Genomic DNA, 14,307 nt, shown 5'->3' with positions numbered 1-14,307 from the left:
GAAAAAAAACATTCTTCCAGACTGGCTGTGCATCATTATGTCAGACAAGGGTGAAAACCCAGTTGCCTTCCCCCTCTTCTCTCTTTCTTTTGTCCATGTGCCTCTCATTAAGACTCCTATCTTGCATTCAGCTGTGAGAAAGCTCAGCGGTGTCCCTTGTTAACTAAGTTATCAGGGTTGGCGATGATGAGCAAGCAGGAGGACTCCCCTCAGCTCCACTGTGGCCCAGCACAGGCCATAATGAAATAATTCACCAAGGGAACGTCTCCCATTGGGAGGTTAAGGGGTCTCTCTGCATCAATTAACATTTGGTGGACTCGTGGAACAAGCCCTAGCGAAGACTAATAGCCAGGCAAGTGTGAAATCACCTTGCCCCTACCAGCAGTCATGTGCATTGGAAAGTGAAAATGAGTTTTCAGAATTGGAAAAAGAGAACTGGCTCAGATGGCAGGGAGCGAGAACAGATTACCATGGATACCGAGCTAGCCCCAGAAATCAATAATCTTAGGTGTTTTGAATAGGCCATTGTGCAATTGTTTGGACCATCTCAAATAATACATTTTTCTTGCTCCACCCCCGAGGCAGGCTTTAATGACTTTGGCTTGATAATAAAGGGCTGCTTACAATGAGCAGCCTAGTTTTGTGATGACACATTATGCAGAGAGAAGAATGTAGGATCACACTGGGTTTCCTCACCTGGTAGAAGTTGGGCCAGTAGGTGCTGACGGCCAGCTCCACCTGTCCCCAGGAGCGTGTGGCCGAACCGGACACGTTCCACACTGGCATCCCCATGGGACTGTTGTTTTCCTTGATATAGACGTTTAGGTGTCCTGGGTGGCTGTTGTCTCGGCCTCCTATGTAGTAGTGGAAGGTAACGCAGTGAGTGTCATTCTCCCTCAGCTGGGGTGTCAGCAGCAGAGCCTTCTGCCCTGCAAAGCGTCCCGACGTATTCATCATCATGAAGGCTGAACCTGCAACACGGAAGAGAATTTTATGCAACCAGCGGTTCAAAAGAAGACATATAAACTGATATTCTTAGTAAGTCATACATTTGTTTTACAAGAAATGAAAATTAGTTGGGAAATTGGTGATGGTGATATCATTACCAGGATTTAAAAGTCTTTTGCATTGCATTTTATAACCACTGATTTTCTGAATGATGTGTTTGTGTTGAGAAACGTAATCCTTAAATGGTTTCTGTATCTTTGGGATTCAGTCATTTGACAGGCTTTTTCCATGTGTAAAATGAGTGAAATAACGGTGTCAATATGGTGTAATGTTGGTGTAACATGGGTCTAATAACTGTGCAATATAGGTGCGATAACAGTATACCATGGTATGGGTATTATATGGGTGTAATAATGGTGTAATAGGGGCTTCTGAGTTCCAAATTGTCAACAAGAAGGTAGAAGAAATTAAGACATTTATGAAAGGTATCTATAAATAAAGATGTCAAAAACTAATGTGGTACAGTTCAGTTTAATCCTTGTCAACATATCTTGGATCGGTTGGTGTTTTGAAGCAGGTGGTTATTTTACATAACAGAAAGATGTCCAGGACAGAAATCTGTTTATTCAAATGAATCAGGTCCTGGGGTTTAACAGTAACTAAATAAAAAAGGGTGTTATATCATAAAAAATATGCAGAAAGAAGGTAAACGACAGTGCTGAGACATTTTCTATTAGCGCTGGGGATTCAAGCAGGTGCCCCTTAATGAGAAAATGCTCTTACGCTTGGATTGATAGAACCTTTAATTTCATTTTTCCATCATTTATCTAAATACAAAGACACAAAAACGACTTATCGTAAAAATGCAAGGTGTTTTATGAGGGGTGTTTTTTCCCCCTCAATGACTGAGAGAAGGGAAATGATGAGAAATCAATAAGTTTAAATCTATTTGCCGAGTCAGCCCCATTCGGATTTTATCGCTTTGGTTCAATATTAAAGGTTAATCTAATTCTCTCCTCTCTTGCCAATAAAACACAAGTGAGAATTATTATATTGGCAAGCTTTCAACGAGATGCAGAACACATTCTATTTGTCATCATCCTATTTAGCTTGGCTCGGTAATGAGATGGCACAAATCATAACAGCGTTTGAGACACGGCCAAAAAGATTCAGTTTATACTTCCTTTTTTAATTTTTTGGGGGAAGTTGTGGTAATGACTGGAAGGCACACTTTGCTTAGAGGTGAGACAAACAACCTGTTAGCAAATAGCTCTGCTCCCCTGCATGGGAGGCAGAGCAGAACCGCAGTGGATATGAATCTCCTTCATTAAATGTAACATCTGGTGATTCGCTCAGATATGGTGTTAAAAAGGGTGAATTACGTTGACTAAATCAGTAGGCTTGGTCCCCCAGTGTGCGAACCAAACAGCCTCTCACAAAACCCTATTTGTTCCTTCAATGACTCGAGCTTGCCCACTTGTCTTGTTGTGCTGCACTTGTAACGCTCACCAATTCCATCTGTCTCCAGCTTCAGATAACGAGTGGGGGTTCTGTCATGTTTACACAATGAAACAGGAGGAGAGGGAGCAGAGGAGGAGGAGGAGCAGTGAGTTGTGATGACACCGAGTCAGCCTCCGCAGCTTTGTTTGTCAGGTGGTAGCAAGTTGTTGTTTAAAAGGGTCTCGACATGTTTTCGATCACATCATATGAGGGGCATACATTTTAACGTGAACGAATAACAACTCTACACACATAATGGAAACAGAAGTAAAACCAGGACCGCAAACCAGAGAAATGATATGATACTGCTGGTGAAACTGTGCATCCTAAATGTGCATTGCCCACATCAGATTATAGTTCACGTGGACCGCAATTGGAATACAGATTATGTAAGCAATAAATTGTGCGTTATTTCAATTTATTATGGGTAAGTTTACATTTGGGCTTTGATCATTTCTTATTGCACAAGGGAAAATGAGTCAACTCATATTTAGTTAGTAAAAATATTTCCAAAATAAAGTATGAAGTCATTATGAAATGCATTCAATAAATATAGGAACTAATATCCTACTTTATATAGTGTAATATAATGTATATAGTGTAGCCATGTGCTCCTTAACTTATTTATGATTTTATTTTTTGTAGTCTTTTTTTTTTAATTCAACTAAATATTTGTATTCTTTTTTTTTCAAATTATTTATCTTTTATTAATTTTTTTCTCGAATGGTGCATCATGAAACACTTTCAATTTAATCTCATTGTCTTTTTGTTGTCATGGAGACATCTCAGTGCTATCACATGACTCAAGCATGGAACAACTATAAAACTACTGCCATGACAACTGAGCAGTTCCAACATCCCATGCTCGGATCACATGATCACAACAGAGATATCTTACAGATGTGGGTAGTTACATTTACCCCATTGCATGTTTTAATTTTAAATAAATTGTGCTTCTAAGGAGTAGTTATTTTGCAGATACATTTGAGATTCTATGCAATAAAATATATGTACTTCTACACCATTACATTGGGCTACACACGTCACACTACATTTAGCTATAAATCACTTTTCTATTCAGCTGAGCTCAAATGCATGACAGTGATTTTCAGACAGCGAGAGATAAGATAAGAAGCCGTCCAGCCAATCGTAGCACCCTAGATATAATGGAAATGTGGACGTACCTCCCCCACGAGCCCCGTCAAAAGACTACAGTTCAAGATCATGGCAGAAGATGAGGCTCATGCACATCTCTGACCATACATCCAGACCAGGCTCCAGGTCATAAAGTTACTCTCTACCTCTTTACGAGCTGTTACTCAATTCCTTTGATTGAGTAATATTTTTTATTTAGTCTACCCACCACTGACTAGTGTATTGTTCTTGTGGCGTTGCTGTGTTATAGATTGCCCTGCACAGCATGATCACTACGTTATGAACAGAGCACTGTTGTTCTCTCAGAGCTCTTTAATCTATTATTCACTTTCAGTTTGTGTCTGATTCAAGTGTTGAGGCGCTAATTATTTTGGAGACATTGCAGGAAGTTGTGTAAGGTACATGCAGAAGGGCAGGAGATGAGTCGACTTTGAGACACTCGTTTGTCCAACCTCAATCAGGTGCCTCTATACCAGGGCTGCAAGGTCTCTTTAATAACTTTCCGCCATCTGCTCAGGTGCCCAGAACATTTTTGTTTTTTTCCCCTTTGAGGCATCAGCAACCCTTGGTGTGATCTGAACCGGCACTAATAATCAGGTGATGAATAGTTCAGTTGTAGCTCATGTTACAAAGACAAAAGATGCTGGCACTAGGCGTTCCTCCTACGATGAAAACGGGCTGTTTGATTTTCATTGCAAAACAGCCATGTTGTGACGGTGTTGGAGAGGAGATTCATGCACAGCACCGCTCTTTGTTGGTAATTAAAGAGGAACATATCAGATCCCTCAAGCGGCTTTTGTAAAATTTTTTACTACAGCATTGATGAATTATTAATAAGACAATAGGTACCCTAAGTAAGTAGTCACTTCTAGTTTAATAAAGCTCAGAGGCTGTTAATATTAAAATGCATTTGATTGCAATACATCTAAATATTACAACCTTTCTTCCTCGCTGCCAGGCGGATTGCAGAACTGTTGCAATGACATTCCTGTCACCAAGTTTAGGCCTTCAAACCGTCCTGCTTTGGATCAGTGGGCTCAAACAAAACAAGTGGGCTTTCCTGTCCTCATTATTGACCACCATAACACATAAAAAGTGTATTATTTAAAGTGACAGCGCACCATCTCATTGTGCCGACGTTGTCATCCTCTAACAGGAGAGGAGAAGATGACAGGAGAACACTGATTGTCATTCATCTCTCTGCTCTTATACTCTAATGACCACATGCTCTGCAGGACCTGCTGCACCATGACAAGCTAATTAGCCAGTGAGACTAAGAGCAAATTATAATGACACTGTGTTAGCGCTGTGCTAATGTGCTAGTGATGCACACGGGTGTTTTCTCCCCCTCTACTCTTCCCTCTATCTCTTGCGCCTTTACAATAGCTTGTTGGAGACCAATTAAAAATAGAGGGCTCTCGGCACACTCAAGGCCCGTGTCTGCAATTCTGTAAAGGCCAGAGCTCGGCTATTGTCTGAGGTATTCAGAAGAACAGATTTATTATTATTCCAATGTAGGCCACCTTCACCTTCCATTACAATGACGGCTGAATAAGGAGAGCATGCAGACTGGTATGAAAAATGAATTAGCAAAGATGAAATGTTCCTGCTGCAGATGCTACATACATTCATGTTGCCGTTCTTCACAAATGAAGGACACAGAGCTGGAATAGAATTGTATGATTTTCATTATCCTAGAATTTTTTATTCATTATCACTAAGGTCACTGTGCCCAAATGAGGGCTTTTACAAAAGAAAATTGAATTTTCAGTCCTGAAATGAGAAGGTGTAACAAAAATGGATTACATTTGGTTGTAACCCTGAAAATGCCAAGCCAATGGAAATTAATAGTGATCAATTATATACTGAGCCAACGCCATACACAATTAAAATGAGGATGCTAACTCACATTTCTCTGAACATTTTATTTGAATTACTTTTAAAAGGAAATTCATAATTTGAGACTCAACTTGAAGTGATAACTTGTTTTAATCTCATAAATTGTCTTTGAATGGCTGTAAAAAAATTAGAAACAAAAGTTAATTCACGGTTAAGTTCATTATGAACCAAAGTTCTTACTTAAATGTTAAATTATCTTTTTGGAGCATTTCTATGAATGTCTCTGATTTGCACCACATCTTCTCTCAAATAAACGAATCGATAAAAAAGGTTCGGCTGTAGCTGGAGATTGAGCTATCCAAAATAAATGGTATAATGATATAATGAGCCATCTAGATAAAAACCATCAAGGCTACCATCAGGTTCATCTTTTCGCCTGTTACCTACAGTGTACTGGCAATTGTAACCACTTAAGCACTAAATTACCTAATGAGATGGTTTTCTAGCACCTAATTATTCGGTTGCTGGCCTCTCTATAGCAGCAATGGGTCCTCAAACAAATTTGACTTTAACTACTCTGAAATTTTCCTGAGGGAACAGGCAAAAAGTAATGACTATAATCCATTTGACTTCAAACACAGTTATGTACAGTATGAAATCCTGCATATATGAGACCATCAAACTCAATTTAGAAATGACAGCTTTTCAGTACAACAGTTTGACCAAATGTCATTCATATTTCCTGCAATAAAGTCTCATGTCTTGAGAGTCTTTTTGTAATAGAAAGTAGGAGAAGGTTTGGGAGTTAGAAGAGTAGACGATAACAGTGACCGAGTCGTTTGAAGATACTTATTTCATAGCACCTATTATGTATTTCCCTTAAAGGCAAAGGACAGGTTACTCAGGCACAATAAGGAAGATGTAGTAACTCAGAGCTGGTTAAGTGGCTCCATTTTTACATTTTCTTTTTTTCCTTTTTTGTTTAAAAAATATAGTAAAGTGAATATAGTCTGATGTAATTTAGCTCATACAAATAGGGAACTGTCTAATGCTAATCCTCAAAGTCTATAGGCTGAAGGTATTTAGATTAATTATCAGTTGAGTGATGGTCTGAGCGGAGGATATAATTTGCAATAATGACTAGCGCTCATTATTTCTCCTCCATTCAGGTCCTGAACTCTGTGAAAATCATTATGTGAGGGAAATCAGAATGAAGGGGCACTCTTTAAACCCAAACCCTCCAGGTCTCATTTGCTAATAAAAATCACAGAGGTCAACACCGCAGAAAAGCACGGCTGCCGCTTCGGAAATGTCAATGAAGACAGGGCTATTCTCACTGTCTGCCACCAATCAAAAAATGCTCTCGCTGTGAGGGTTAGGCTGTTAATGTGAACAACCGTGGCCTCCACTCAATTTCCTAGAAGTTTCCCTGTGTCCTTTTAAACATGAAAGGACCCTGATAAAGTAACATGGAATAAGTTTGGGCTGTCTATAAAGAAGAACCTGCCAGGTTTCTTTGACGGTGTCAAACGGATTCACCCATAAACCATCCATCATGCAGACGCAATTCAGCCCTGTCTTTTCAGTCAGGTGGAACGACTGACCCTCATTATGTTCCCTGACAGCATCCTTTGTGGGAGAGTGTCAATCAACAGCAATTCTTAATGGCTTAATATGTCATCTTAATATGCAGGACGCACTATTGGCGCTCCGCTGCAATAAATGGGTCATATAACGGCCCATTTGTCTGATACAAACCCATTACACAACAGAGAGTGTTCATGCGAGTCACCAACTGCATCATTAGCCTTAATTGTACATACCATGCACACTAATGGGAAAAGATACAGTATGCAAATATGTCCTCCATCATGACAGTAAAGTGTGCCGTCATAATCCTGTTTATAGTAATGGATGAAATCCTGTTTGCTCACGCCACACAGCACGCCACATACATGCTAAAATCGAAAATCGCAGTCTCTCATCCCCAGGAATTAATTCACCAATTGATCAGATGTTGTAATTTGATGTTCCGTTTTGTCCCCTAATCATATAATGGATGACTCCTTAACCTCACAACCTTGCCAACATCGTGCAAGGTGTGATTTTCACACAAAGTTGCGAATGGCTCAAAAGCAATTAGCTTATTTTCAGACGATATTGCTCCTCCCTCCTCAAGAGCAAATCCCATCGTTTGCTGATGTGATTTAAATTCTGATTAAATTTCTGACGTCCTTCAGTCAGTCGGTGCTGTCTCCTCTCATATTTTAAGTGTCTATCCTTCTCCTCTTCAGTTTGAACAGCACATACGTAAACAACATTCGTTGTCCAGGTAAGCTTGAGGGGCTTTGTCAATTCATTACTTCCTGATTGAAATGGTCTAAAAAGGTGACCAGTTTGACTTTTAGACTGATCCCCTTATCCATATGCAGCAGCCACACTTAAAGAAAGGCACCCTTCTGGGTTCAAGAGTGAGCTGCATTTGCATGAACGCATTATGAACTCGAGAAGAAAGAACCAGATCGCTGTTACTCTATGAAGACGCTCATTCTGCCAATCCTTCACTATTGTCTAGGTGTCATTATCGACTAAGGGCCTGCTATCAGAACAAACACGCTATGCAACAAAAACATTCCATTTCCCTACCACAACATATTTATAGCAGACATTAACAGTGCAACAATAAGTCATTTAGCTGGAGTTGCTTTTGCCATTGTGCCGAGCATAAATACAAAAAACCTAATTAATCTCAGTTAGAGGACCTTCTTTCTCCTCCTCCTGCCATTATTCCCCAGAACGAGTCCCAGGGGAGAGTCAGGGAGCAGCAGCCTAGTGCTGGCAACATCCGTGACACCATCAGAGGGGAGGCCGCGTCTGCACCAGCTGGGGCCCACTAAAAACAGATTCCTTCTTTATGGCATCTGGACACCCCATGCAGCACCAAACTGCAAACTTCCACAAAGTCAGCTTCAGCTTCGTTCTTCTTTGAGAATAATGCACCAAGTTGGGGAACTTAAAACAACAGAGGGCAGGATAGAAACCAAGAAATCAGTTTTTACTTTGATTCACGCCTGGTAATTTTCTCTTGAAATAATTTGCAATCCAAGCCAACATCTGACATTGACAGAAGTGCATCCAGCTCCTTTCTCCAAGGCTGAATGAGTGTTGTCTTGGCTCGCTTGATTTTATTATCATTGTCCAGGGCAGATGAGGCTTGTTGGTAACAACAGGACTGACAGTGACAGCTCTGCCGGGGGTTACTCCAGTTGGCTCGGGAGAGGGAACACACTGGGGAGTGCCCAAGCGGAGCCTCAGAACAGGGCTGAGCCACCCTAAAGGAGCCAAAGCATGCAATCAGGGCTGTGCGGAGGGATAAACAAGACTACTCTCCGTCCAGACGTAGCAATTAGGTAGGGAGCGGATCGTCGTAAACAACCAAGAGTTTCATGCACCGCTTCTCTCTTGTTCATATGACCAGAGGGCTTGTTTTTCCTCGTTGCGTTTAATTTTGCTTCTTTTCTTTTGGTGCTCTTTTATTTACACGTCGGGACGGAATCAGGCCGGTTCGGTCTTTGGTTGCAGTATTAGCCCTGCAGGATGAAGGAGAATCCTCAGCTGGCTGACATCAAATCCTGCACAAGGCCTCTCATGAGTCTGTTCTGTTCACAATGAAACAGCACCTTCATTCAAAATGGGTTTCTATTGATTTCACTAGCCTTTGATACATGATTTGGCGAGCAGATAAAAAGGTAGCAGCTTTCAAGTCCGACTTTTTTTCGATCCTTTAGTAAAAAGAGGGAGTCATACAGTTTTATAATGGTTTCTTGGCTCTGAAAAAGAGAACCTATTGGACGCCTTTTTCTTTTTTTTTCCTGTAATTTTTTTGTGCATGTGAATGGTCTGCAAAGTTTTAAATTCCTCTCGGGGGGGGGATGTTCAATATTGAGTTATTGTTATGGCTAGAAAAACTAGAGCACTTATGGTTAGGGAAATCTCTTGGTTTTGATTAATAAAAGTAAAACTTGGATTGTCTGTCTATTACAGAACACTAACTCCTCAAACGTCATGCTACACCAACCTGGTCTCTACACGCTTTCTTTCCACCCGACTTGCATTAAGAGGTGATGTCAAGGGATACTGGTATCTTAACCTCTGGAAGGATTGGATTTGCACTGGAAGCTCAGCCAGGTTTTAAACATAACCTAACACATACATTGACATTGAGAACAACCAGAAACTGCCTACAACCAATTTAAAAAGTGTTTGAGGTAGCAATGCCTTCTGTTCGGAACAATCTGTTCTGTGAGTATGATAAGGTCGTTTTGTCAAGATTCATAAGTACAGGTTGAGAGTGAGACAGCAATCAGAGGTGAGATAGCTTTTCCACCAGTGTGGCTTTCACCTAAATGCATTTTCACCCATCAAACCTCTCTCCAGTAGCCCTAAAACAATTTCAACTGTCAAGCACACTACATTTCACATCCCTTTCACTGCGGTCAAAGAGGAGAGAATACAATTTTGCACGGCAGGTTGAGTGCTCACACTGAGAAATGGAGAAAGAGCTGCAACCTGTTAATTACGCACAACTCAAGTCGCACCGGTAGAAAACAAGCCTATCTGAAGAGTACTCAGACGAGGAAGCACAATCAGGGACACCTCTTAACCAGACATGAGATTTTAATCAGATATGTTAAATTTAGACCGTTGTGCGAGGTGTTAATTTGTAGGTCAAGGCTTTCCACGAATTTGCTTTAACCTTTGCCCAGCCTCTATGTGTCCGTACATTAATCAATTGCGATAGAAAAGAGCAGACACTTCCCCCTCCATGGAAAGTAATTTCTCTGGGGCGGTTCAACACGCATCATTCTGATGTACACAACAGGTCTGGGCACAGGCTGCTTAAAATGAGTGCGGGCCTGCTAATTAATTCCCCGTGTCACTGGGGGCGCCCAGTGCAATCTATCTGTGATGCAGCCTTTGTGAGATTAGGCGTCAGATAGAGGAGGAAAACAATATCCATTAGTTTGCAACACTACCTTTGTTATAACACAAAAAAGGAACGTCATTCCATTAGTCTAATTCCTTAGGTGCCTTCCACTCTGTGGCGCTGATACCCCTGCATTTCAACTCAGATGAAAAGCGATCAATGGAACATTAAAGAGACAAACTGTGTGCGACGGACACAAAATGCAGGGAAAGCATTTGAATGAATTTCAATATGTGAAAGAAAAAAAGGACTCCTTTAATTAAAATGGATCTTTGTATTATGAAATCAAATGTGGCTTTGTCTCTGTTCATGTGACTGTCCCATAGATCCTGTGTAATCTACTCAGGTGGAAAGAAGTTGTATGAATGTTAATACAAAAGGAGGAAATAGTGTAGGAACTCTGGAGGAGAATGTAGAAGTATTGCCTTTTTCAATTAGTAGTAGATGACCATAAAAGCTGTAATCAATATTTATTAATCTCTGACACTTAATTGTTTGGATGCAGCCTTATAATATATTCAATTATATGGAGCCCCATAGCCTAATTATAAAAAATCTCTCATGTGAACGTCACATCGTCGGATTGAACTGGACATTCGGAGATACGTTACATTCAGTGAAAAAGTTATAGAAGATACGCGTCATATAAATGCTTTGTGAAATTAGTTTCCTATTTGGGATTTTGATGATCGTTGTAGCTCGCCTACTTGAGCCAAGGCAGATTTACTTTATTTCAAGGTCTTTATAGTAGTGAACGTCTCGGATGCCATGTCATAATGATGAGTAGCATATCTGTATATAATGAGGAAGTGGATACCGTATAACAACTGATTTGATTCCTATTTATAAAAATGATAATATACTTTCATATTGCAACTTTCATAACATTAGAAGCACCTCAAAGTGCTTTACAAGAGAAAGATCAACAACACTGTTATTAAAAACTACAAGTTATTAAACACAGACATGAAAACAATAAAACAAGTATTAAAAAAGGAAAATAATAATGAAACCAGAAATAGATGGAATTAATTAAAAGCAACAATGAAACTTTATGTTTTTGACTTTTTTGTGATGGGATATTGTACCTTACCTTCAGTGCATAACAATCTATACTTTAGAAGTATATTCAATATATAAATACGTATTAAGAAAATAACCAAAAGCTGCTACACCATTCCTTTTGTAATTACTTTTTGGTAAATTGTGCAAGCCAGCAACTTAAGGAGCAGTTTTGAACATGATCAAATAAGCAGTAGATAAAGAATGAAGGTACTTAAGGGCCTTCAAAACAAAGCAAAAAACATTTCAAATCCATTTTCCACATTACAGATAGCTGTCCAGCAGTGGCTCAGTCAGTAGGGGCTTGGACTGGGAATCGTAGGGTCGCCGGTTCAAGTCCCCGAACAGACTTGAAATATGGAAAGTGGACTGCTACTTGGAGAGGTCCCAGTTCACCTCCTAGGCCCTGCTGTGGTGCCCTTGAGCAAGGCACCGGACACCTCCAATCCCCCCTCCCCATTGCTCCCCGGGCGCTGCATGATAGCTGCCCACTGCTCCTAGTACTAGGATGGGTTAAATGCAGAGGACCAATTTCACTGTGTGTGCTCTGCTGTGTGCATGCATGTGACTAATAAAGAGGGTTTCATCCTCCAACTCTAGTGTAAGGACCTTGTCCTACTGGTTTGAGATAAGATTTCTTTATATTAAAATATTCTGTGCAGAATGCTGATTCTTAAACTGAAGAATAAAATGTAGTGCAGTGATGTATTCTCTATATGAGGGTGGAAATATGACCTCCACTATACACAAGCCAGTGTCATTGTCCTTACCTGAGGGCATCCATGGATCTGAAGAAGGCTTCTCTCTGGTATTGGCCTGCTCCCAGTCAAGGTCATCGTCTCTGCCTTGGCTGTACCCACATGCTGCCAGCGGCTTCTCAAAGTTACAATCGCCTGTGACAAAAAGGGAAGAATTTGATATGGTTATACAGTTTTTCCATTAACTTGCTGTTCAACTGAATGAGTATATAAATTAAAGTCTACCCTTTTTTTTTTTTTTTTTTTGTCCAACGGTATTCATAATGCAATATGCCAGACAATGAGATGCATGTAAGTGAGACAGAGTGAAGGATTACTGTAGTAGGCGAGGCACAACATACATTACCATCATTAGCAACACGGCAGTCCAATTTCACAACGACAAGTATGAAGTGTCTAAACTCTATCATCGTTAGGCGTTATGTTCCAAAACTGCACCACCATCAGGGATAAATTGATTTATTTTCAGTGCTGGCCACAGAACTTTGCTGTTCGTGCGCCGTTACTCCACAGAGCCACTCTAATCCTTTTTACAAGCTGCTTGCAAAATGACAGCAAGCAACCATTAGGGCCAAGCTTCAACCGGGCTTGGCGTGTGATCGATTAATACAAATACTCTTTTATTCCTCACACCTTAAAGGCCACACAGAGAATGTGAGGGTTGGGGTTGAGCTCCCCCCCCCCCCCCCCAAGTGCTTTTCAATCCACTCATAAATCTACAAAAAAGGCATGTCAGAACAATATGTGGCAAGAAAGAAGTTCACACCGAGTAAAAAATGAGAATCATAAAGCTGGTTCTGACACAGGGGGAGGTTGTTCTCAGAGCAGGCAGAGGACTTGGAGAAGAATTGGATGAACTTATATTATGCAGTGTCAGATACAGGATTTTATTGGTTCATTGTTTATAACAGATGTAGTGATTATTATCCTGCTTCTTGCCAGAATCCAAAACTTAAATCTGAAAATGTTTGCTTGTGCATTGCTAATAACTTTCTAAACACAGATGACATACAAATTGTATTTCCTCTGGGAATGTTCCTTGAGCCAGAATCCATGCCAGGCCAAAACCAATATCTCATCTTGTACAAGCTCCCTCTGACATTCTGCTGCAAAGGCTACAAGCTGGGGTTTTTGTTTTCCCATTTATCTCCCTGGTGACATTTACAGTACACGTGCAAATGAGTGGCCAAACGAGAAGAACACAGGATAATTAATATCCAGCTCCATAGGGCAGCTGCTAATGATATATTTGCTGCTTTGTCTGTTTTTTGAGGGGGTGGAAGAATGGAAAAAGGGAGTGATTGCTAAAGTAGCACAAGTAAAAGGTTGAGGTATTGTCGGGAGCTTATCCAAAAATCCATTGTCCACCACAGTTAGAATCTTACAAAAGCAACGTGTTAGGATAAGAAGCTAGCTATCTGCAAGCTAGGCTTCCTTCTGTGTGAAACATCAGAGTAAAGCTAACAAGTAACAGTGAACAAAGCCATAAAAACAAACCAAAAAGACTGATAGTATTCTCGAGAGATGAGCACATGAACCAGATCAAAAGACTTACTTGAAATTAACAAGCACCAATAGTTCACACTCCAAATACATGTCCATAGTACTCTGTGAAAGCTAAAGCTAGATGTTGCTTGCTAATGTGTAGAGCAAATGTTTATGCTAAAGGTTGAGGGTGCTGTCAAGTTGTCGGAAACACTGAGTTTTCCATTTAACTCCATACCGCAGAGTGTGTGTGTGTGTGTGTGTGTGTGTATGTGTGTATGTGTGTATGTGTGTATGTGTGTGTGTGTGTGTGTGTGTGTGTGTGTGTGTGTGTGTGTGTGTGTGTGTGTGTGTGTGTGTGTTAATGTTGCTCTCATCTATAATTTGAAAAACATTTTAAGCTTATTAGCAAACAGTTAAAAACCCTGTCACAGTAAATACAGCCCAGGTGTGCATCATTTCATTAATTATGGCTACTATGCATGTACTATGAAAAGGCTTGTGATTGAGCTAATAAAGCCCTCTCCTCTAATCTTCTTTCTGCATACTTTTAGTTCTGATGATAACACTTAC

At 40.4% G+C, this 14,307-nt stretch overlaps 1 protein-coding gene across 2 annotated transcripts in view; it reads right to left on the bottom strand.

Moving 5' to 3' along the window:
• The window catches only part of LOC134866500 (receptor-type tyrosine-protein phosphatase mu-like), a 142,919-nt gene that overhangs the window by 97,591 nt on the left and 31,021 nt on the right, over positions 1–14,307 (bottom strand). For both annotated transcript variants that reach the window (XM_063886709.1, XM_063886710.1), the window contains exons 2-3: positions 12,262–12,384; positions 697–971 (exon numbers count right to left, since the gene is read on the bottom strand). In XM_063886709.1, the coding sequence (XP_063742779.1) occupies positions 697–971; positions 12,262–12,384 (398 nt within the window). The remainder of the gene's footprint in view (positions 1–696; positions 972–12,261; positions 12,385–14,307) is intronic.

The sequence above is a fragment of the Eleginops maclovinus genome, chromosome 6 (genome assembly GCF_036324505.1).
Source record: "Eleginops maclovinus isolate JMC-PN-2008 ecotype Puerto Natales chromosome 6, JC_Emac_rtc_rv5, whole genome shotgun sequence".
NCBI lineage: Eukaryota > Metazoa > Chordata > Actinopteri > Perciformes > Eleginopidae > Eleginops > Eleginops maclovinus.
The sequence above is the reverse complement of the archived record's forward strand: the minus strand, read 5'-3'. Positions and strand labels throughout refer to the sequence as shown.